The 22,483-nt window shown below is 52.0% G+C and overlaps 8 protein-coding genes across 8 annotated transcripts; 4 read left to right on the forward strand and 4 right to left on the reverse strand.

Moving 5' to 3' along the window:
• The first annotated feature begins 521 nt into the window (after positions 1 to 521).
• CC84DRAFT_519300 (uncharacterized protein) lies at positions 522 to 3,700 on the forward strand. Its single transcript, XM_018186594.1, has 5 exons — positions 522 to 996; positions 1,200 to 1,545; positions 1,609 to 2,720; positions 2,810 to 3,014; positions 3,103 to 3,700. Exons 1-5 carry the CDS (start codon positions 880 to 882, stop codon positions 3,321 to 3,323), a joined length of 2,001 nt encoding a protein of 666 aa, XP_018041455.1. The 5' UTR covers positions 522 to 879; the 3' UTR covers positions 3,324 to 3,700.
• An 8-nt stretch (positions 3,701 to 3,708) lies between these two features.
• CC84DRAFT_1161870 (lysine decarboxylase-like protein-like protein) lies at positions 3,709 to 4,878 on the reverse strand. Its single transcript, XM_018177847.1, has one exon. The coding sequence runs from the start codon at positions 4,613 to 4,615 to the stop codon at positions 3,944 to 3,946; it is 672 nt and encodes a 223-aa protein (XP_018041456.1). The 5' UTR covers positions 4,616 to 4,878; the 3' UTR covers positions 3,709 to 3,943.
• A 1-nt stretch (position 4,879) lies between these two features.
• CC84DRAFT_1161871 (cleft lip and palate transmembrane 1) lies at positions 4,880 to 7,247 on the forward strand. The gene is made up of 3 exons (XM_018177848.1): positions 4,880 to 5,091; positions 5,169 to 5,993; positions 6,047 to 7,247. The coding sequence occupies exons 1-3, from the start codon at positions 5,047 to 5,049 to the stop codon at positions 7,160 to 7,162; spliced, it is 1,986 nt and encodes a 661-aa protein (XP_018041457.1). The 5' UTR covers positions 4,880 to 5,046; the 3' UTR covers positions 7,163 to 7,247.
• A 3,998-nt stretch (positions 7,248 to 11,245) lies between these two features.
• On the reverse strand, positions 11,246 to 12,135 carry CC84DRAFT_1113875 (uncharacterized protein). Its single transcript, XM_018175375.1, has one exon. It carries the CDS (start codon positions 12,103 to 12,105, stop codon positions 11,317 to 11,319), a length of 789 nt encoding a protein of 262 aa, XP_018041458.1. The 5' UTR covers positions 12,106 to 12,135; the 3' UTR covers positions 11,246 to 11,316.
• Positions 12,136 to 12,496: 361 nt separating this feature from the next.
• Positions 12,497 to 14,072, reverse strand: CC84DRAFT_1238408 (pectinesterase). Its single transcript, XM_018183937.1, has 3 exons — positions 13,374 to 14,072; positions 12,751 to 13,317; positions 12,497 to 12,699 (listed from the first exon to the last, which is right to left on the reverse strand). Exons 1-3 carry the CDS (start codon positions 13,655 to 13,657, stop codon positions 12,561 to 12,563), a joined length of 990 nt encoding a protein of 329 aa, XP_018041459.1. The 5' UTR covers positions 13,658 to 14,072; the 3' UTR covers positions 12,497 to 12,560.
• A 164-nt stretch (positions 14,073 to 14,236) lies between these two features.
• On the forward strand, positions 14,237 to 15,530 carry CC84DRAFT_1256782 (glycoside hydrolase family 28 protein; the record flags this gene model as incomplete). The annotated part of the gene is made up of 2 exons (XM_018184659.1): positions 14,237 to 14,765; positions 14,821 to 15,530. The coding sequence occupies 2 exons, from the start codon at positions 14,237 to 14,239 to the stop codon at positions 15,528 to 15,530; spliced, it is 1,239 nt and encodes a 412-aa protein (XP_018041460.1).
• Positions 15,531 to 18,605: 3,075 nt separating this feature from the next.
• Positions 18,606 to 19,166, forward strand: CC84DRAFT_1214347 (DUF1960-domain-containing protein; the record flags this gene model as incomplete). The annotated part of the gene is made up of 3 exons (XM_018182620.1): positions 18,606 to 18,769; positions 18,886 to 19,009; positions 19,110 to 19,166. 3 exons carry the CDS (start codon positions 18,606 to 18,608, stop codon positions 19,164 to 19,166), a joined length of 345 nt encoding a protein of 114 aa, XP_018041461.1.
• A 261-nt stretch (positions 19,167 to 19,427) lies between these two features.
• On the reverse strand, positions 19,428 to 22,030 carry CC84DRAFT_1140113 (high-affinity amino acid transporter). The gene is made up of 6 exons (XM_018176272.1): positions 21,658 to 22,030; positions 21,202 to 21,589; positions 21,018 to 21,139; positions 20,538 to 20,953; positions 20,271 to 20,481; positions 19,428 to 20,215 (listed from the first exon to the last, which is right to left on the reverse strand). Exons 1-6 carry the CDS (start codon positions 21,849 to 21,851, stop codon positions 19,786 to 19,788), a joined length of 1,761 nt encoding a protein of 586 aa, XP_018041462.1. The 5' UTR covers positions 21,852 to 22,030; the 3' UTR covers positions 19,428 to 19,785.
• Between the last annotated feature and the right edge of the window lie 453 nt (positions 22,031 to 22,483).

Raw genomic sequence — 22,483 nt, forward strand, 5'->3', positions numbered from 1 at the left:
CGACGGGCACCCTGGCCAGGCGGCGCCAGCTCTCGGAGAGCGGGCACCGCTGCCCCAACCCGAGACTCCACTGTCCACCTGCAGACATGCGCCACATCGGCTACTTGTGCAGGCACGCAGCTTGTTGTTCTCACTAATGATGATGGTGCGCAAATCCTGCATGTGCCGGAGCTCAACGTGAAGTCACGGTTTGTTGCCGAGAAATCAAGAGGAATGTGTGCAACAATATCAAGACGCAATCGCTACTACGAGCATCAGGACACGTTGTAGCGGCGTACCATACCATAGGACACCCCAGCTTCCGAAAATTCTGCTGCCGTCTTTCGCGCCCGCAGATTGCGGCGCGCCGCGCGGGATTTTCCTCAACCGCGGCCCAAGTCACGTGCGCGCTTATGTAAGTGCCGCTTGGGCGCCCTTGCCGATTCTGCGACGCGCTGCCATCTCTCTCCCCTCTCTGACAACGAGCACACCTGCAGCCGCTGAGCGCAAGGCCATCTCTGCACACTTCTCTTACCTATCGACTATCTTAAACCTGCCGTAGCAACTCCCGCTACTGTGGAGTAGGATTGCGCAACTGCTCTTTTTCACCCCGCCGCGTACGTAGGTTTAAACGGCGGCCGCCAGCTCAGCTCTCGAGGACAGCGCAGTCGTGCCACTGTTGACCACCTGCATTGAAACTTGAACCTTCCCGGTGCATCCGCACTTTCGCCAACGCCCGTGCCATCTAGATCTCTCACCGCCGAAAGTACAAAGACAGCGACTTCGCTCGCGCTTTTTCTTATCACACCCGGAGAATTTCCTATCTATCGTCGGTTCTGATCTAGTTTCATATCCTGTGTCACTCTAGGAATCATCGAATTTCGAGCGCAGTTCGGCGCCATGGCTGCGATGGAGGAGCTCGAGAGCCTCCTCAAGTCACTGCAGGCGGGAAAGCCGCCCGGCGTAACAGCGACCAAAATCAAGGAGATAACCCAGAAGAGTGTGGACAACGTACAGGTATGCGACAGGACAAATCTCTGAACAATCCATGATACCTCGGGATGCACCACTCAAAGTCTGGCCATGCGAAGATCGAGGGCCATACCATCCGCCGATCCTTGAATGCGCCACTCATTCCTTGCATATCCTGGGGTACCACCATGTGGACGAAACTTTGTCTTCTCCCCTGTTGAGTCCATACTAACCTCGTGTCTGCGTAGTCCGATGTCCTTATCGTCCAGAAGATCGCCCAGCAATTCAAGAACAGCCCCGGCAACTATAAGCTTGGAGTGCTCTATGTTGTAGATTCCGTGGTCCGTCAATGGCTCGACCGCGCGAAGAAGACTGGACAGACAGTTTCTCGCAATGCCGCTCCTGGTACATTCGCTTCGGGTGTGCAGAAGGTCACCGATATTCTACCTCTTCTTATGACCGATATTTCTCAATCAGCACCGGACAACCAGAAGGAAAAGATTTTGAAGTTGGTCGAGATTTGGGAACGTGGGCAGACATTTCCCCAAGATATGCTAGCCGGCTTCAAGCAGCAACTCGGCAATACGAAGACTAGTAAGACTCATCCCCGACCATCCCTTGACCTTTGTCTGCAGTTGCTGACTACATGCGTTGCAGGCGCTTTTACTCCTACAGGTAGCCCCGCCAAGAATCTCCAGGCACCATGCCACCCGAGCCTCCCGACTAACCCACCTCATCTCGTTGCAGCAGCACCAGCAGCACCTTCACAGGATACAAACGCGCTACTCGCCGTGTTGGCTGGGTTTGCGCCACAACAAAACAACAATACTAACCCCATGTCTGCAGCTGTACCCCCGCTGCCGTTCCCTCAGAATGCAGCGTTCCCTCAGAATGCAGCGTTCCCTCAGAATGCAGCGTTCCCTCAGAATGCAGCGTTCCCTCCACCGCCGCCAGGATTCGCACCGCCGCAACCTCCGCCGGCTCCAGCGGTGAATAACCCGCAGCCCAATGGTAATACGGCACAGGGTGTCACTGAAATGGCAGGTCAAATACTTCAAGCTATGCAAGCCGGTACAATTAGCCAAGAACAAGGATTGCAAGTACTGAACATGCTGGCTGCGGCTCAAAATGGCGGTCTTCCCGCACCGCCTTCGCAACCTGCACCTACCCTGCAGGCGCCTCAAGTACAGAATGGTGCACACTCAGATCGATATGAACAGAATGGCAGTAGATTCCGGGATCGTAGCCGCTCACCTGAGTACAACCGGCGTCAGCAGTCTCCACGTAGATCCCCTCCAGCACGACGCGATAGCCCAACGTATGGAGTTTACGATCCAAATGCAGGCCCTAATGGCGACCCAATGAACCGCCAAGATCGAGGTGATCGTGGCCGTGGTCGAGGTAGGAACCGCGGTGGTCGTAATGATCATAATGAATATCGTCAACGTACGCCTCCGCCTAGGCGAGGTAGTGGCGGCGATAATGTTCCGGCGTACCAGAATGGGTCGCCGAAGTTTATAGACTGGGACCGCACACTTCCCCGTGACCATATCAAGGTTTTAAGCCGTACACTTTTCATAGGTGGTGCTACTGGGACAGAATCGGAAATCCGAAGCATATTCAGTCAATTCGGAAAAGTCCAGAGCTGCATCGTCAACCAGGACAAACGCCACGCTTTCGTCAAGATGCTGACTCGCCCGGATGCGCTCGAAGCAAAAGCTCGCATGGATAGCACCCAGGATCCAAACATACTGTCAAAGGCTCGCCAGGTAAGTTTGGTTGATTGCCTTGATCATAGTTTACACGCCAAATACCACCGGTCGGCGTGTTCCGTGGACTCGACTGATTGTATATACAGACTAGATGGGGTGTAGGCTTCGGCCCCCGCGATTGTAGCGATTACAACACCGGTATCAGCGTCATCCCAATCTCCCGACTCACCGATGCCGATCGAAAATGGGTGTTGACTGCTGAGTATGGCGGTACTGGCGGTGTTCCCCTGGAAGAGGGCATGGTCATCGAGGAACCCGATATCGAGATTGGAGCTGGCGTGTCGTCGAAAGGTGAGTCTCCCACCCCCCCCTCCTCCATCGCTGTTTGATGCAAACGCACGGGTCCAATCCCAAGGATATTGATCTGACTTGTGTACAGCTATTAGCCGACGAGTGCCTCCCGAGGGCGGTCGGGGCCGTGGAGGTTTCCGAGGAGGACGAGGCGGCGGTGCAGGAGCTGATGAGAATCGCTTTCGTCGCTCAGCCGATCGCCCTAACACACACGACAGCCGCCATATCTCGCCACGAGCAGAGCAAGGCGTTGCCGTACCTCCGGCCGTTCCTGGGTTTGGCTTCCAGCTCCCTTTCCAAATGGGTTAGCGACGCAGTCGTCTATCCCACATTCTGCCTCTGAGAAAACGGCCTTGCACAAAAGTAGTCGTCCATGGCCGCGGGTTCGAAGGCCATGTTATCTGTGGTCGGTTTGAGCCTCCGACCAAGGCTCTTCTGAGTCTGCCCAAAGGGGGATTTTATTTGACTTGTTTCTGCATTGCAAGGCGCTGTGGAAACTTCCGTGGAGCTGCGGGCTTCATAGGCAACGGCATCTCGTGGCGTTTTCGCAGCTCTTCGAGGGTCACTGTAGACATTAGTGCATGTACGAGTAGGGGTCTGTCCGGCATCCAATACGTATGAGGTGGAACGGTGTGGTAATACAAAAGCAATACGTTCACAGCATTCAATGTTCATGCAATGTTTGGAATGCATGCGCGTTATGATGATTGTGTCGATTTGATTTATTTGCGATGTCCGTCTAGGTCTATTGCATTTCCCATGTAATGATTCCTTGTCTGTAGACGCCTGGACCCTGTGCTAACTAGCAGCGTGTCATGTTCTCGCAGCCTATTCTCCAAACACGACGACTGGTGTCAGTCGTCTGCGTCCACGAACCCTCGCGACCAGACGATACAGTGACGAGTACGTTCTCGACACTCCCTCCCCTCTTATTGCGAGTCCCAGGTCAAGTTGAATCTCCCCTCGGCATTCGTATAGTCCTTCAGGCAAGTCAAGACGTCATGGGCACTCAGCGCCTCAACCAAAATGCCCGCATTCCCCGGGCCGATAAAACCACTCGTCACACCCTTCTTCACCCACTCCAGCAGCCCCGTCCAGTACCCATCGACATTGTACACGACGACGGGCATATCGTGGATGCCAAGCTGATTCCACGTCGTCACCTCCATCAGCTCCTCGAGCGTCCCGTACCCGCCGCTCAGCGCGACGAACCCGCCACCCGGCCCGCCCGCAATGACTTCCTGCGCCATCATCTGCTTGCGGGTGTGCATGTCCTTGACGACGGTGGTCTTGCCGTAGATGGACTCGTCGATCTTGTGGGAGAGCGGGTCCGCGGGGTCGTGGTTCTGCTCGTACTTGACGAGGGGCGCGGGGATGATGCCGTGCACCGAGGAGGGCCCCGCGAGCGCGACGAGCGTGCGCGCCACTTCGCCCATGAGCCCGACGGTGCCGCCGCCGTAGACGAGCTTGCTGTTGGAGGCATGCAGCGCGTGGGCGAGGGCGCGGGCGGCCTCGAGGTGCACCGGCGAGGTACCCGACGAGGCGCCGCAGAAGACGCAGACGACGGGCTGGCGGCGCGGCGTCTCGGGGGGGTCCGTCATGGCGGGTGGTGCGTCAATTGGGTGGGAGTGCAGATGGTCTTTCTCGCGAGGTTGTGGCGAGGGCACGACGGCGGGGGAGGGCGACGGCGGATGGCGGGGTAGCTTGCCGACCAGAGCTGGCAGAGAATGTGTGGAAGGAGCGTGAGGCAAGGAAACACAGGCTCTTGTGGCGTCACGCTGCCGGCACCGGTGCTGGGGCCGTGGCACCGAAGACTCACACGCTGGCGTCGACAAGCTGCCCAGAGCGTGGCATGCAGGGCGCGACATGGATCGCCGGCGAGCTCCCCAGGCATCCCGCGCCGCTTCTAACGGCATCCGGCCCACGCTTGGCGACATGGCAACCGCCGCGGCCGCCAGCGAAAACCGCGTCGCCGCGTGTCGTCGCGCTGTGCCTCCTTCTTCCCCCGCGACTTTCGAGCACAGCCAGAGCCATGCCCGAGCAACGCCGCCAGGAAGAGCAGCAGGGCGCTGGAGGGGTGTGTACATTTCCGCGGCCGCCGGCTTGCCCCGCGGCGCGTCGACGCACGACGACCACTGCTGACGCGACACCCAGATTGTGAAGACGCTGGTGCAGAGCGTGGGCATCTTTCTGCTGATCCAGTTCGCGACCAAGCAGTTCTTCGGCCAGACGCCCGCGACCACGGCCGACCCCGCGACAGGCGCTGCCGTTGCCCCCAACACCAAGGTGGCCATCCCCGCCTTCGAGAACCGCCCGACGCACTTCAACGATGGCGCCGTCCGCAGCGTCATCCCGCAGAACGTTGCGCCCATGTGGCCCGTCGGCACCGACGTCGACATCACCCTGTACATCTCGCCGTCCATCGCCATGCCCCCGTTCAAGCAGCTGCCCGCCGACACGCTGCTCATCGACGAGAAGGCCTTCAAGTTTGGCGACTACGCCGAGAACCGCGTCATCGAGACCGAGTTCAAGGTGCCCGCCGCCGTCCAGCGCAACGCCACGCTCTTCGCGCACTTCTACGTCGCCCAGACCGGCAGCCTCCTCGACCCCACGCAGCCCGGCTACGACCCGACCAAGGCGTACCACGTGATCCGCGCGCTCTCGCAGTACCAGCCCAAGAAGCAGGCCAAGAAGACGCGGAACTTGCTGTCGGATATGCCGGATTCTGGCGAGACGGACGAGGAGAAGAAGATGCCCAAGGTGGTGGGGAGCTTCTACCACTCCAACTTCACCATTAGCTTGATTCCGGACTCGGGCGTGCTCAACTACCCGACGATGCATGCTGGTGTGAGGGAGTTCCTGCAGCTTGACCAGACGGGCTCGCGGGATGCGACTGGCCAGCATGGGTGGTACTATCCCGTGCTGTTCACCAACACATTCTGGCAGCTGAAGAAGGATATGATTGAGCTCAACGAGACGGTGAGTTTGACACTGCATACCATCTCCGGGCCATGTACTGATCCCCCCTCCAGGTCAAGACCCTCCCGCTCAACGTCAAGCTGAACAACCTCGCCAACTGGAAGTTCAACCTCTACGCCTCCATGGAAGCCAACATCCGCGCCAACCAAGCCGCCGCCGCGAGCGGCCAGCCCGTTGCCGGCGGCGGCGACGGCTCCGAGATGGAAATGTTCAAAGAGATCCTCATCGACAGCAACTCGTACCTCCTCGCAGTGACCGCCATCGTCTCCGTCTTCCACATGATCTTCGAGATGCTCGCCTTCAAGAACGACGTCCAGCACTGGCGCAAGAAGAAAGATAACGTCGGCACGTCGGTCCGCACCATCCTCGCAAACGTCTTTATGCAGTCCATCATCTTCCTCTACCTCATCGACAACAACGAAAACACCTCGTGGATGATTCTTTTCGGCCAGGGCATGGGCATCGCCATCGAGGCCTGGAAAATCACAAAGAGCGTAAACGTCCGCGTGCGCCCGACCCCGGAAGGCTCCTGGCTCCCCTACTCCGTCGTATTCGAGGACAAGCACGTCTTGTCCGAGACGGAAAAGAAGACGGAGGAGTACGACGAGATCGCCTTCAAGTACCTCACATGGGTTGCCATCCCCCTACTCGCGGCATACGCCGTCTACAGCCTCATCTACGACACGCACAAGTCCTGGTACTCGTTCATCATCACCACCCTCGTCGGGTCCGTGTACGCCTACGGCTTCCTCATGATGGTGCCGTCCCTGTACATCAACTACCGCCTCAAGTCCGTCGCGCACATGCCCGGGCGCGCCATGACGTACAAGTTCCTGAACACCTTCATCGACGATTTGTTTGCGTTTACGATCAAAATGCCTACGCTGCACCGCCTGGCCACGCTGAGAGATGATGTCATCTTCTTCGTCTATTTGTACCAGACGTGGGTGTACAAGGTGGATTACTCGCGTGTCAACGAGTTTGGACAGGGTGGAGATGAGGAAGAGGAAGAGGAGAAGAAAGCAAACTTTCCGCTTGTGGCGAATGCCGGGGGTGATCGATCGCCGAAGGTGCCGGATGCTGCAAAGGTGGCCAAGCTCGAGGCCGAGAAGGCTGGGGCCAAGGCGAGTGGGAGTCAGAAGAAGGGTAACGCCACGAAGAGGAAGTAGACTGGCAGGGAGGGAATGTCTTTGAGACGCGAGCTGGTGTAAGGCACATGATGCGTAGATATAATCTTGGGATATTGTTGTAGACTTTGCTTGCACGTGCGCATATGATGGTGATGCTCACCGCCACCACAGCCGCCGACAACCGTCGATTGTCTATATAAACGCCACTAATTTCTCACAAGTGAACTTCCTTCACACTTATGCGCTGGGTTCGCCTGACGTAAACCTCCGACGATCATAACTCATGCGTTCCCCTCGGCGTCTCTAGAAATTACCAGCGCGATACTAGGTGTCTCGCGTCCCTTGTCTGGGAACCCTAGAAACGACGTCCACGTCAATGAATGTGGTGCTGTCCTGGCAGATCTCTAAAAAGCGAAGTCGAACAAGCCATGGGGTGGTCTTTCGTGTCTCGAACACTGGAACCGAAAAAGCAAGAATATGAGGTGTCTTTGGTGTCTCGAAAACGTCCAAAAGAAGGAGCGATGGGTGGGCTCCTGGCGGGTCTTGGGAGCCCGTGTGGAAAAGTGGCTATGATCTCGTTGAGGCCTCGAAAGCCTGCCGGAGGGAAAGATTGTGCGGTGGCATCCGGCGCCCTCACAAATACGGAAACCCACTGGTTGATGTGGTGGATTTCTGACGTCTGGAAGAGTGGTAAATAAGCGATTTCATGTGATGGTGGCCTCGCTATCAAAGGTGGAAATTTGAGTGTAGGCTTCCGTGTCTCCAAAACACTGAATTATAAAAGCATATGTGCGGTTGCTTCTGAGAGTCTCGAAATTCGTCGGATTCCGCACTGGTGGGCCCCTGACGATCTCGAAAACTTTGGAGAACGATCTTATGGAAGGTCTCGTGGATTTGGACATCGTTGCCGCAGGATTCCAAGTGGCAGCCTCTGGTGATTCAAAGACCGCAGTGAATGACAAATAATGTAGTGGCTTGCTTGGCTCTCCGCAAAGACGCACTATCAAGGAATGCGTACAGAGCAATGCAAGCAATGGACTCCTTGCCTGTCAAACTAGGAGCCGAAGGGAGCATGTGGTAAACTCCCCACGAATCAGAAAATCGGCTCCATATAAGACTGGACTGTGGTGGCCTGTGGCGTCTCGAAGCATACTGTGGGGCAATATATGCAATTACCAACTTCCGGTGTTTCTAAAACAATGACAGTAGCCATTTACATGCAGCTCCTTCCTTCCGCCTCAAGTAATCGACCGAGAAGCATGGAATGCGGTTGCCTCCGGCTTCTCAATGTTGGAATCTCAAGATGCCACGAGTAGACTCGCTGTCCTTAAAGTCCAGACATGCGAGAACCATGACTGCTTCGGCGCCCATGAAGGTTCCACTGGAGCACGTAACACGGTGGCTTCCTAGACTCTATCAAGCACCCAACCATGAAAATAAATGCCCTGGTCTTGGAAGTTTCTCTGGGAACTTTTTGATAACGGTGAATATGTGGTTGCTTCAGAAGTGAAGACAGATTTACCTGCTTGTCTGAGCGTCTAGTAGAGGAACATGGGAGAAGCTATGTGATCGTCTCAATGTCTCCAAAATGTTCTCCATCTCGAGCATATGTTTGTCTTGGTGTCTAAAAGATGCTAGATGGGGATGGAATGTCCAGGCCTCCTACGGCCGTGAAAACACGATCAAGGGTGTAATATATTGGATTTGGTTTCTTGGGTCCCGGCAAGACTTTCGTAAGGACAGAAGTCCTGGTCTCCCGTGGTTTCCAAAACGGGAATTCCTGCGGCGTATGTTGTGCGTTCGTGGTGTGTCAGGGGCTCGACCGCGCATCAGTGTATGTGGTGGCTCTCAGCGTGTCATGAAGTTAGGTTGCACCGCATCATAGTGGTTGTGTTCTGGCGCACATCCAAACTGCTTGGAGAGAGACTATGTGCTCGCCTCAATGCCTTCACAAATCGCAGCAACGATGCCAATATGCGGCGTCCATGGCGCGTCAGAAAAGAAAACATCCAGAAATCGACATGCTTTGGTTGTTCTAAGCGTCTACAAAACCAGAGTGACAAGGCATGTGGTGGCGCTCGGCGTGCCCAAAAATAGAACGGAAACTCAGACATGCGGCGTGGTCTCGCCTTGTGGCTTTAGAACTATTTTGAACTTTACAATACCCATATTGTAATCACTTGCTATTTAGTGGTTGGCTCAGGAATTTCCGGCAAACATGGCATGCGTTGCCCTCAGTTTCTCCAAACTGGATAAAGAAACAACATTTGTGGTTTCCCTTGCAGGTTCGAAATAAATCAACGATCCATACTAGGTAGGTGTTAGTCCCGGTGTGACTACTATCGGAGTACCTATGTCGTGGGAAATTGCGGCGTCATTCACTTTATCAAAACCTAAAGTACTCGAGCCATACGCTGCTCCTCTATGCTGTCTGAAACAGAGCCTCTTATATGAAAAATTGCAGTGGCCCCCGGCAACAAATCGAAAATGAACCAAGATATCGCCGCTTCTTGACCAAACAGTTTTTAGAGGACACAAGAAAAATATTCTATGCGGCTTTTGAGATATCCGCACTGAAGATGAGCTGTTTCTTTGCGTCTTATAAGAGCCTCAACGAGGGTCAAAATATGGTGGCTTGCTGGCGTTTCTGAGACATGATTACAAGCAATAATATTTGATCATTCCTGGAATCGTGTTCCATAGAATTTTCTACTGATAAGGCATGCTGTATCCCTACATTCGCCAGAATTAGCAGCTGGGTGTTCATGTGCTGCTTCATCGGTACTTTATCAACAGCATTGGCAGCCAGCGTCTTAACACGCCACAACAATGCAATTATATGGGCTTCCTCTGGAACTCGAACTCTTCAGGATGAGCCGCCTAACTCTGCCACGCTCTAATCTACATTGGCAAATTTGGTCACGCCTGCGACGAATGTGCTGCTTCATTGCGCTTCCAGAGGTGTTCTCGATGACAACAGATGCGGAGTTCCGCTTCGGTCTCTCAGATGCCTCGAAAATACCTTGAGGCGCGTGCTGCTGTTTGTACAAGATTTGCTACGAAAATGCCTTTATGGTGCCCCCTAAGAGGATATCCCCAGGGGTCGTGCTCCATCGGAACTGTGGGAATTCTGTCGTAATATATTACATAATGTTTAACGTTCAATGTTCAGATGAGGATAACCAGCCGGAAAATTACTATAGAGATAGTCTATTTCTAATCCTCTTGTGGTATCATCGATGGAGCATTTTCAATTAAAAAGTAGGACTGTCGATTGCTTTCAAGCAGTTGCCATGGGGTTATTTACAACCTTTCCTCCGTGGCGTTCTTTCCGGTGGCCATCGCCTCGAAGATCGAACATAGGCCCCTCTTCGTTCGAGCGGCATCCCTCTCACGCTGTGCGAAACCGCTGTCCCGATCGACGAAGCCTATAATAGTCGCGGCGATGGCGGCAAGTATAGTTGTCGCCACCGAGCAGCCACTCTTGCAGAAGAACCCACAGGGTACGTTCTTAACCAGTGTGCATAGTTGATTACCAGATTCACGCGACCAGTCCGAGGGGTTGTAACGCGTAACGATCTCCCAGTATGGTCTGTGCCACGAACGGCTATGACGAACTCAGACTGTGCGGGGAAACTCTCCGGCTCGTTGAGTCCGTCATTAATCGCGGCGGCGAAAATATGGTCATGCTCATCAACTTCCCATCCTCCATTACTCGATTAATCTCACGCCGAACATTGCGGATATCTTGCCCAAAGCCAAACGGCACTGAATATATGGCATTTTTCGTTCCGCCATGCCGGCGTAGTCATAGTCCTTAAGGCCCGACATTATCTATATCATGATTCGGAGCCTGCGATAGCGAAGCTGAGATGAAAAGCTTGGGAAAGTCCCACGGCTCTTGTCGCGCTACCATACTGGTACATATTAAACCCCCCCCCCCAAAGATTCGGCGCTTCTCAAGCGTGAACGCAGGAATTGTCTCAAAGATGTCAACAGCCAATGATTCTATTCATGATAGGATATACGATATCAGGACTTGCTGAGAAATTGGGGTATTATATGCGAAATGGCCTCAGATAACAGAAACACACGGTGACAATGAATCAGTCCTTCGATGCTGCACGATCAGTGGGAGAGATGTATGTATTGGTGGCATTACTGCAAAAAGAATGGGGAGGAGAGAGGAGCTTCTATGCACTCGACCCTTCCAAACGAGATTTGCTGGACTCCCAAGCTCTCCACACCACACTTGCCACTTCTTCTGGAGCACCAACCATGGCGCAGTGTCCAACATCGATATACTCCATCTTCCTATCTTCCCCAAGCAAGGTTGCCATAGCCTCTTGAATAGGCTCTATGAGTCGGTAGTCCTGTTTGCAAACGAGGTACGTTGCGTCCAGCCCTTTCCCGATATACTCATACGGTGCACTGGTCAACTTATCTTGAAAGCAGTGCAAAGAGCAATGAACGCATTTTCCCGCCCACTTTTGTGCCTCGGCGTCATCAAGGTCATTATAAAAGGACATTCGATGATCGCTGATGTGCAGAGTCCCATCCTTTTCATCCACTCGTAACCATTCCGGTATCTTTCCTCCGAACGAGTCGCCGAGCGCCGTTCCAACAGGAATTATGAAGGCCGCCATGTAAACGATGTGAACAACTCCGCCTGGCTTACCGGCTGCTTTTCGCTGCGCCCAAAGGAAGCCGTCCACGGAGTTTGAAGCAAGCACACCTCCATAGGAATGACAGAAAATCGTGATTGAATGAGCAGCGTCTGCTAAGCTTGCGAGTTCAGCTCTGATGACTTTCGTGTCGCCTTCGATGATTGCCTCGGCTGGGACGGGAAGTTTTTCGACTGCTGTGGGGAGTTTCGGGTTGCGAACGTCCCGAAACCCGGCTTTATGGAGGGAATTGGCAAGGCCGGCGTAGTGGATGGGGAGATGCCAGGACCCGGAGACGATAAGTGCTGCAGGCTCCATTTGCCTAGGAGGACTTGACTGACGAAAACAGGTGCGGGGACGATCTTCTTGCGAAATCGCGAGATAATGGTCCAGCCCCACCACCAGTCCAAATGCAGTTGGTGCGGCATCATCAGATACAGTTAGCCTAGAGTCGATATCGTGCGAAAGACTTGTAAGATAAAAACATTAACAGGGATAACAGGACCAGACACGCATGACATGGTGGTCAACATTGGTGTTTGGAACCTCACACTCGAATATTCATGCCACTACCTAAGTGTATAGGTACTTACACTGGAAAATAAATAGATAAATAAGACACAGATTCACATTATATATGCTGTATATATCAAGGCAATGTCGATAGAATTGAAGTCCTTGTTCGATAGTTCGCAGCCCACATTGCTGCCGAGGGCCTAGCTTGCTGTGATGTATATCATAACAACTATCGTTTACCGCATCACAGAATGTGACTAGTAAGATTTGTCGTACCAGTCTATTCCTGAATTAGGCCAGATCTGTGCTTTGGTAACAGCAGCGCTCGAAGCAGACAAATACTTCCTGCCCGAAGTGTTAGCGCCGTCACCCGAATTTTTATATTCATAGTACAGCCTATCACTATTAGCAACATTGTCTATCGGTCACATGAACATGAGAACTTACGGTGTAGCTCCATCAGCCATCTCTGTCCACCCCTTAGCATTCACAACATTTGTGAGAACACTGTTCTGGTACATTACGCGCGAGAGTACGCGCCAGGGACGACCAAGATACACCATACCCGTCACACTGGCTCCGGTTGCAGCAGTTATCGTGCTGTGGTCGAAGACATACCACGCCGGATCACTGCTTGTCTCTCGCGAAGTCGCTGTAATCGCTCCACTGCCAGTACTGGCGATGGTGCACTCTCCAAACCAGGCACTCGCATCTCCGAAGATGTAGTCTACCGCGCCCTCGATGTAGCAGTTTGAGTAGTACTGATCGCCTGATTTGGCATAGAGAGTGTCCTGGTAACCTTTGAAAGAGACGCCGTAGTAGCCTTGCTTGGAGCCGTTGGCGACGAGGGCTACAGCTTGTGCGCCTTTTCCGTATGTGTTCGCGACGTTGACGTTGTAGAGGGCGAATGACGAGGACTTGACGTTAATTGTGGCCGAGGCATCAAGGGACCCTGCGTTTGGGCTCGAAAGCTCGTGGGTTATCGTCACGGCGTTATTTTTGTACGAGGAAATGCTTGCTATGGTCAGCAATGCGTAGAAGAAGACTCTCTTGAAGAAGCATAGACTTACTCCGTAGTGTAGCCATAGATGCTTAGTGGTCCTTTGTACTGGACAACAACTTGCTCGGTGTATGTACCACTGTAGATGAAGATACAAGCTGAGACTGTCGCCGAAGTTCCCAAAGCAGTGATCGCAGCACCTAGGGTGGTGTACTCGCCGGACTGGGTTCCGGACCCGCGTACGACTTTACAACCGCTCGGTGGACCTGTGCGACCGGCACGTTTTGTTAGTGGCGATACCGAAGCAAGACCTAAGCCGGAAGCCAAAAAAATCAGGAAGCTTGAGATTTTCATGTTGACTGAAACCCATACAAAGAGCGTGGCTGCAGATGTGGCTCTCGAGCCTGATGTATCCGCCTCGGGTCAATCTAGACCGGATGGCCGGAGGATATTTTTCTGCAGCCATGCTTATGTGCAGATACCGAGCTGGAATAATGCCTCCGGTGTATACTACCGGGATATTGTGTATTCACCGATCCTGATCATGTGAATAGGGAGATACGGAAGGGGAGGAGCCTATGCCGAGCTGGTGAAGGTTAGCGGTGAACACGGCACGCTCAAAGTTCGTGTTCAGCATAATCTAAGTAACCGTTTTGCTCCTCTTGACACTTGGACTCATATAGAGATGGAACTAGGCCGCAAGCACCCTTGCCGAAATTGTCCGGTGTCATTCTAATCCTAGCAGAACCAACTGATCCCTGTCCCGTACCCCAGATTTTCCTAAGCGAGGAAACAAGCATTTCCACCAGTAGTTGCTGGGCATTAATACGACCATCCCGACTACCCGCGTACTTGCTCTTGAGGCGAAAGCCCTTGAATCTATATAAAATAAGTCCTTGTTAGCCATTGCTTGTTCATGACTGCACATTCACGATGCTTAACGCTGTCGGTTTGATCAGTATTCTCTCCAGTGCGGCACTAGCCGCCTACGCTCCTTCCAATGGACTTTTCTCGCGCAGTACAGATGGCATTACCAAGCGCGCAACATGCACCCCAGCCTCTGCAGGAAGCTCCAGCACAGATGACGTCCCCGCAATCGAAGCAGCCCTCAAATCCTGCGGCGCAGGAGGCACCATCATCATCCCAGCCGGCAAGACCTACATGATCCGCAGCACGCTCGATCTCACCGGCTGCTCCAACTGCGACTTCCAGATTGAAGGCACACTGAAAGCATCAGACGATACGACCTTCTGGAACGGCGTGAGCTCGATCATCTCTGTGAGCGGAATCAGCGGCGCGAAAATCCGCAGCGTGACTGGTGCCGGTGTCGTTGATGGGAATGGGCAGGCGAGCTACGACAAGTTTGCTAGCGACTCGAGCTATAAGCGTCCGAAGTTGCTGAATATTGGGGGAAAGTCGACGAATGTTGCGGTGAGCGGCTTAAAGTTTAAGAACCCACCTTGTAAGTTTCATCACTTATCCGCGGCTTAGGCGATCATTCTGACATTATGGGTAAGCGTTCTTCATAACCAACAACGGCGATAGCTCCCATATCTCTTACGAATCTCTCTACCTCACCGCCGAATCCAAATCCAGCAACCCTGCCAAAAACACCGACGGCATCGACATCGGGCCAGCCACATACACCACTCTCAAAAATATCACTATCCAAAACACAGACGACTGCGTGGCGTTCAAGCCGGGCGCAGACTACGTGACTGTCGATACGATCCATTGCAAAGGCTCACACGGTCTCTCCGTAGGCTCGCTCGGTGGAAGTGCTGGAAAGACTGATACAGTTTCCAATATATACGTAACTAATGCAGTCATGGAAGGCGCGACGAAAGCCGTAGGCATTAAAGTCTACCCGGGTGGGTCTTCCCACGGCACCGCAGTCGTGAAGAACGTAACCTATGACGGCGTGACGGTGTCGTCGAGCGACTACGCTGCGCAGATCCAGTCGTGCTACAACGAGGATGCGTCCTACTGTGCTTCGAACCCATCGACTGCTCAGATCACGGACGTCTACTTCAAGAACTTCAAGGGCGCGACAAGCGCGAAGTACGCTCCTACGGTGGCGAATATCAACTGTCCCGCGGGAGGGACCTGTAATGTGTATTTCTCGGGGTGGGCAGTCAAGGCGGCGAGCGGGACGGCAAAGTTTTTGTGTGCGAATATTGATAATGCTAATCCTGGTGTTACTTGTAGTTTGGGGGCTTCTGGTTGAGGATGAGCGTAGAAGAGCAATGGTGTAGCTCTTTATGTGATAACATTCCAAAGAGATCTCTGCAGTCTATCATGGTAGCCCTTGCTTACACCATGCAATGATGTAGCTTAAAGTGGTCCACGGGAAAAAGTAACTTTTGTGACTGTGAAACTTCAGGGTAAACAATCGAATAATAATCTGTAACCCAGACGTAACCGGCAAGCGAGCTGCGCAGGAAGCGAGCTGCGCACCCCACCGACTTTCGCGTCACGTCACCTTTTAGTCACAATGGCTCAACCAACTACTTTACAATCGCCCTACAACGAAGGCGATATATCTCTAGCTATCTTAGCAATCAATCAAAATTAGGTTCAAAGTGGAAGACGCGCTGCAATAATATACAAAGTCCCTAAAAGTACGCTCTATAGCTGACGCGCTAGAGTACTCCTACGACACGATTCTAAGCCCAATTCAAAGAAGCTCACTAAGCTAGAAGAGGAGGTGATTACTAGGCATATACTTGACCTTGATTCGCGAGGGTTTTCGCCAACCCTAGGTGCTGTTCAAGATATAGCGAATAGACTGCTCGCTGAGCGCGGTGCTGGCTAGGTAGGCGAGAAGTAGCTATGCAACTTCGTTAAGTAGATAGAAAGCCTTCCTATACGTTTTAATCAACTATATGATTAATAGAGAGCTCTATATGAGGATCCTAAAGTAATTAGGGCGTAATTCAACCTTACAGCGCGCATAAAAGCTACCTATAGAATCTATAATAAGGATACCTACAACTTTAATAAGACTAGCTTTATAATAGGTAGGATATTAGCTCAGCTCATTATTATAGGCTTAGAACAATAACGATGCGTACAAGCTTCAAGTGAATGGTGGGAGCGATGAAGACCGAATCGATGGTCAAATACCACAGCAAGTAGTGCCTGTAGAACGAGTCACCGTGGAGGAGAACTCAAGCAACGTAACCGAGGGTCCCCGTGACCGGAGCAAGGGCCATGGTGATCGCGGTGCTCTGTGTTTTATTCTTGATGCCGAGGGCCATGGTGATGAGGCAGAGCACGTTGCCGGCGACCCTGTGTTGGTACCGGCATCTGGAAGGTAGCACTGCTTCTGTTGAGTACTATCTTTTCTTCCTTTACGGTGGTCATAGCACCGGGAATGTTTGAATCTTGATCTTCGGATTCGTTTGACAACGGAAACGCGTCCAACGACGGCACAGGAAGAAAACTGCCATATAGGGCACTCTCCAGATTGCCGTCTTCGCTGCTGATCACTTAGTCGACAGTGACCAGATGCGTGACTGTCGGGAAAATTCCCACCACCTGCAATGACCTAAGCGTTGACGTCACCGATTGAAGCACGTGACGGCGTCGAAGGATGTCCCTGCCTGGCGACATGAGATGATCGACTGTGTGGTTGCCATCAAGCATAAGCTGGGATCATGTCCAGCGACAAAGACGTGCGCTATCATATGTTATGTGGCTTGACGAACCTTATGTAAGACGCTGGACTGCAAAGCCTGCAATTGAAAGTCAGATGCTAACGGTATGGCGGAGAAGTGAACATACAGTGGCCTCGGCATGGTTCAATTTTAACTCCTCTTGTCAGTCGTCGTTGAGCAAGGAACCCATCTTGAGAGATGACTAATTTGTCTAACTGTCCACGAAAATTAGCGCGGACCTCTTCGTGGTGTGATATTAGACAATAACTCACGAGATAGTAGATGCATGATGTTGCACGTCAAGTATGGATTGCCAGCTAGATGGATATGGGAGATGAATGGAAGTGGAAGAGTGAAGCAGACATGGTATTGCATCAATTCGCAAGACCACATCATAGTTTGTGTACAGCGTGTGAGAGGCTCGCCAACACTAGCTCACTCCTTTCATATCCAGACATGTGCTTTGTTCCTGTTGCCGCGACTAAGCTACATTTCACGGGTGAATGTCTCAAATGGACCTCCTGCTCTCTTGAGTGGCTTATAGCACTTAGTCTGATTTCTTCTGGCTGTCTTGCAACAATATCGTGTTCGCTTGCGCGGCCGACAAGTTAGCCGTGTTTGTTGAGTCCAGAACGCTAAAAGATAGAAGTTGTCTTGCCAGACTTATCACATCAAGCAGCAGTGGAAGCATTGAGCTAAATCAAAAAGTACAGAATAACGAAGGGCAACGCTATCCGGTGATGATCCTATTTACGTAAGGTGAGCGCTCCGCACGGACCCAGTGCGTAGATTGGACGATGGCCCGGCACCTCCAGCCGCAAGTTTGTCCAATCACTTGCGCGAAACCACATCCCTGCTTGCCGTCGACCTTCACCAGAACCATTTCTACCACATTTACTTGAAGCTCTTTCTTCAATATTTCAACCCACGCGCTCTTCCATTAGCAATATGCATGTAACCCTCGTCCCGGGCAATCATTTGGTCTTCGCCTCTCTCGACATCGACCGTACAAGAAGAGCGGTAAGGTATGGCGCCAAGCCATCCAAGAAAACGATTTTTCTTTTATCTTTCTTTCCGATAAGGACCGGTGCCCTAGACGAATGGCAGAAACAATCATCCCTGTTTGCAGTGAAGAACGAGGAATCTGATATCCGCTGACTTGTTCGGTCACTGACGCCGGGCTAATGGTATTATTCAGATACAGAATCAACCCAATGCATTGAACCCAGTTTCTACAGCTATGGAACCGATTGGGAAAGGATCCGATCCTGTCTTGTCATATTCCTGCTAGAACACAATGTCCTCAATCAAGATCATAGTGACGCGAGATGGGTTCATGCAGGGCGCGTCAAGGCAGCTCCCATTTAAGCTAGACCACCGTCACCCTCGCACAGTGGTGCTGTTACATCAAGCCACGAAGTACCCCACATGCAGGGGATCCGCAGTGTCGAAAGAAGTGTGGCAATGACGTAATGTCTACTATGATGCCTACGGCTTTTGCTAAATAGCTCCTCGAAAGCTGATCTTCATTAACATCACGGCTTCACCACTCGGAAACAACGAATCAATCAAACTCAACTGCCCTCACACTCCCGCATTCAGATCGAAACTACTTGTATCTCTATACACACAAATCAGCCAAGATGGCCCGTGGAAACTCAGCCCAGACGCAAGTCTTCTACAAGGGCAGCACAGACGTTACCTTTACCATCTTTGTTGAAAGCGAAGAGTTGGTCACCGAATGGAAGAATGACCCAAGTATCCCACTAAGCCAGGTTGTTGCGGGATGGACTATCCTAGTGCCTGAGTAAGTATTTTCCTGTCCCAATTCCACTCATGCCGGGCATTAGAATCTGCAGCTGATTGAAGATATCATCGTTACATATGTACAGTGAGATTTGGCTAAAATTAAAGCAATATTAGGCACGACAAACGGGGCATCCTAAAGACTGCGAGTAACATGCAATTAGAAGAAGAGTTTGGCACTTCGAACGAGGATGAGATCGTTAAGAAGGTTCTCCAGCAGGGCTCAATACAGACGCGTTCGGTAAGTTTACCCTATATATGGTTAGAAGATCACTTACTACACAAAACCCCTACTTTATCCTCTAAAAAGACTGGGTCATTCGTTAACATCTTGTGTGCAGGACACCGAACGCATTGGCGTGACGAATGAGTCCCAGGGACCCAGGACCGCTCATTAATCAAATTCTCCTCATCTTCACGATAATGAACGCATAGATAGTAAAAAACCAGACTAAATATTAGGAAGTATGCCTTATCTCGGCAGGACACTATTGATAAAGCCTATGGGGGGAAGCGTTAGGGCATTCAGCCCTATCCTACACTTAGCTAGTATAAAGGATAGTTACTAGAGGAGAGTGTCTACTAGTAAACCATCTGTCCTATAATCTACTCTAGTTCTATAATTTAGATCCTATCTATTTTTAGGATTCACAGGCAAGCAATGTAGATAGGTACAAGACGAGCAACCAAAGTAGATTATAGGAGAGAAGAATCGCTGTCGGACTAGATCCGACAGCTTCCTAGTTTGGGCCTAATCGTCCTTGGTTACGCCCTGTCTCGACGGATGTCCCGTGACCGGAAAGCTGAGGTATGGGATACCTTGGGTTCTGACATAAGGTCTGGTTGATAGTATGTGCATCTGTCAATTGTGTCAAGATAGATGCACAGAGACTTATGAACGCCACGAAAGTATCGAAATTTTTCGGACGTAGCAATAGACTCTGGAAGTACTAGCAGTTATATTGGTCGGTCTACGCAACGAACGATGTATGTTCATCAGCAAGGCAATTTCCACCACTAGAAAATTGAATGAACGCCCGCCATGATGTAGTCCTTGACACCCCTTTTCTTCTTCTCATCTTGAATCTCCTGGATGCTCGCGCGTCTCGTCTCTGCGGTCACATCTTCGCCGCTGATCAGCTCTCTTTGTTCCTGCCTCATCCCAGTATAGATGTCAATGTCCTTAGTTGCAATCCACAATGGGCGGTGCGAAGGATGCTTGAACCAGCTGTAGACCTTCCAGATAAAGTACAAGATAATCAAGAAGGGTGCTGCCATGTAGGTTTCAAAAAAAGCCTTGACGTTGGGAGATCCACCGACTGGATAGAGTGCGACGTAGAATTGGGCGATGAGCGCAATGGCGTTGATGGCAAAGCATACCCAAGAGCCCCAAACACCGAACGAGGCTCTGTATGGAATTTCATCAAGAGTGTGGCCGCTCGCAAGCCTAAACGTATTGTTAGTGCCGAGACACAGTTTGTATACAAGAGCATGTGACTCACCAAGCTTTGCGGAAGCGGATGTGTGCAATGGCAATACTGCCAAAGACGAAGAGTACAGTGATGCCAGACAAGGACAGCAACCAGGTGAAGATATCTCCGCCGTTGGGAGCGAGATTGATGTATGCCAACAGTCCGAACAGGAGCTGAATGACCACCACGACGAGTGGACGGCCCTTCTTATCGACATAGGCGGTGAATTTCGGGCCCATACCTAGAAAAAGAGTATGATCAGTAAGGGACGAGTATGATGTGATGCAGCGCACTCACCGTTCGCCGCAAGAGCCTGCATCGTGCGTGTGGATCCAAATGTGCAAGCGTTGGCGACACTCATGACCGCGATAAGGATGACGGCATTGAAGATTGATGGGAGGACCTTGATACCAGCAAGCTGGATAGCAACTACGAAAGGTGAATGCAGTGAACTGGCGCCAACATCACCGTTGAGTGCCTCATTGTTGACGGGCACAACGAGGCCAACTAGAGCAAGGTTGACAACGTAGAAGATCAGGATCCGGTAGATGACTTGCTTCGACGCCTTGGGAATCTCTTTCCTTGGGTTGGCTGTCTCAGCTGCCGCCAGGCCAGTAAGCTCGGTGCCAGTGTATGCGAATGCTGCATTGACGAAAACGCCGCAGAAGCCATGAAAGCCGTTAAGAAACCCCGCATGGGTATAAGGTTCCTTGCTACAGAAAGTCAGTGGGCAGCTCTGCAAACCTGAATGAACCCGTCCGAGCAGAGAAAACGTACAAGTATTTGTTGCCAATGTAACCTCTGTTGTCGGTTGGCACACCTCCAACATTAATGATAATGCCCAAGATCATGAACCCTAGGCAAGCTAGAATCTTTATGATCGATAGGAAAAACTCGACCTGTTAAGAGACATTAGTCCGGTTGCCATATAGCGGGGCACGCTACAGCGCAGCGCACTCACCTCGCCATAACCCTTGACACCGAAGATTTGAATGAAGATCAAACCAGCGAGAAGCGGTGTGATCCACGCCGCATTATTGATGCCCTCCGATCCTGGCCAGTAGTGGATGATGTTGCAAGCAGCGGAGATCTCGAAAGGCAGCACAGTGAGCCAACTAATGGCGTATTGCCACCCACAGGCAAAGCCCCAGGATGGATCGATGAAGCGACAGATGTACATGGTGAAGGCTCCATTAATAGGATACATGACCGCGAGCTCGGCCAATGCTTGCATCATCAGGTACATCATAATTCCGATAACTGTAAACCCGATGATAACAGCGGCGGGTCCACCAGTGGTGAAAGATGAGGCCGAACCAATGAACAGACCAGAGCCAATAGCACCGCCACTGTAAAGCATGTCAGTATGCGCAGTAAAGCATCGTCATTTCACTGGAGTGTTTTCGGCAAGACTAACATGGCAATCATCTGCATGTGGCGGCCCTTCAAGTCACGCCTGAGCTCGTTTTGGTCTGAGTGGACAATGGCAACATCCTCGCCATGGAGATTGGACTGACGTCCTTTGGCGTGATCCGCTAGGGAATCATAAACTGGAGGTGGGGAGCCGTTGGGATGCTTTTCCATATCGGTATTCTCGTGCGCGAGGCTCATGGTGGGGAGACGTGAAGAGAACAGGCGAGGACCGTGTGTAACACCCGGATTCGGCTCAAAATGAATTGAAAACGTCGAAAGTCGCGAACGCTCCAAACGTCGTGCGGCGATCGAAGAAAGGAGGTCAATATGGAGAAGACGCGAAAGAAGCGAGATGGGCGAATATACACATTGGCACGCGACGAGGGACGAGATTGAGATTAAGGAGCACGCGGCTGGACAATCAGTAGCGGCCATTGGTAGCTGCATTCGCGCTTAGCACACAGCCTATCTTTGCCGCTAACCGCTAGATCAGACCCTTTGGCACGGCGCGCGGCCTACAATTGGTATGGTGCATTCTACTAAGATCACAGACCCCGCGTACCATGCTTCTGGCGCCTCCTCCTTCCATGCTAGAGACTGCACTTGAACTTAAGAAAGCGTTCGCATACCTGTTCACCTGCTCGAGTCCTAGCGGAACTCAGAGAGGATGTCAGCACGTTGGCTTATCATTACCGTGTCCGTGCTTGCATCGCCCGGATGCTTGCAACGCCCGAAAATCGCTTATATCCTACACGTTATCAATGAACGGCTCAGCCACTGACGTACGCTAGGGGCACGCTACTTGACAAATAGGTTGCTTATCTCTACTA

Source organism: Paraphaeosphaeria sporulosa, assembly GCF_001642045.1.
Source record: "Paraphaeosphaeria sporulosa strain AP3s5-JAC2a unplaced genomic scaffold CC84scaffold_2, whole genome shotgun sequence".
Classification (NCBI taxonomy): Eukaryota; Fungi; Ascomycota; class Dothideomycetes; order Pleosporales; family Didymosphaeriaceae; genus Paraphaeosphaeria; species Paraphaeosphaeria sporulosa.

Coding starts and splice junctions, on each gene's coding strand:
- CC84DRAFT_519300 (XM_018186594.1), top strand. CDS start 880: ATGGCTGCGATGGAGGAGCTCGAGAGCCTCCTCAAGTCACTGCAGGCG. Junction 2,721..2,809: donor TACTGTCAAAGGCTCGCCAG/GTAAGTTTGGTT, acceptor TTGTATATACAG/ACTAGATGGGGTGTAGGCTT. Junction 3,015..3,102: donor AGCTGGCGTGTCGTCGAAAG/GTGAGTCTCCCA, acceptor ACTTGTGTACAG/CTATTAGCCGACGAGTGCCT.
- CC84DRAFT_1161870 (XM_018177847.1), bottom strand. CDS start 4,615: ATGACGGACCCCCCCGAGACGCCGCGCCGCCAGCCCGTCGTCTGCGTC.
- CC84DRAFT_1161871 (XM_018177848.1), top strand. CDS start 5,047: ATGCCCGAGCAACGCCGCCAGGAAGAGCAGCAGGGCGCTGGAGGG. Junction 5,092..5,168: donor AGCAGCAGGGCGCTGGAGGG/GTGTGTACATTT, acceptor CGCGACACCCAG/ATTGTGAAGACGCTGGTGCA. Junction 5,994..6,046: donor TGATTGAGCTCAACGAGACG/GTGAGTTTGACA, acceptor TCCCCCCTCCAG/GTCAAGACCCTCCCGCTCAA.
- CC84DRAFT_1113875 (XM_018175375.1), bottom strand. CDS start 12,105: ATGGAGCCTGCAGCACTTATCGTCTCCGGGTCCTGGCATCTCCCCATC.
- CC84DRAFT_1238408 (XM_018183937.1), bottom strand. CDS start 13,657: ATGAAAATCTCAAGCTTCCTGATTTTTTTGGCTTCCGGCTTAGGTCTT. Junction 13,318..13,373: donor ATCTATGGCTACACTACGGA/GTAAGTCTATGC, acceptor GACCATAGCAAG/CATTTCCTCGTACAAAAATA. Junction 12,700..12,750: donor ATGGCTGATGGAGCTACACC/GTAAGTTCTCAT, acceptor TAATAGTGATAG/GCTGTACTATGAATATAAAA.
- CC84DRAFT_1140113 (XM_018176272.1), bottom strand. CDS start 21,851: ATGAGCCTCGCGCACGAGAATACCGATATGGAAAAGCATCCCAACGGC. Junction 21,140..21,201: donor GTGTCAAGGGTTATGGCGAG/GTGAGTGCGCTG, acceptor GTCTCTTAACAG/GTCGAGTTTTTCCTATCGAT. Junction 20,482..20,537: donor GCAGGCTCTTGCGGCGAACG/GTGAGTGCGCTG, acceptor CTCTTTTTCTAG/GTATGGGCCCGAAATTCACC.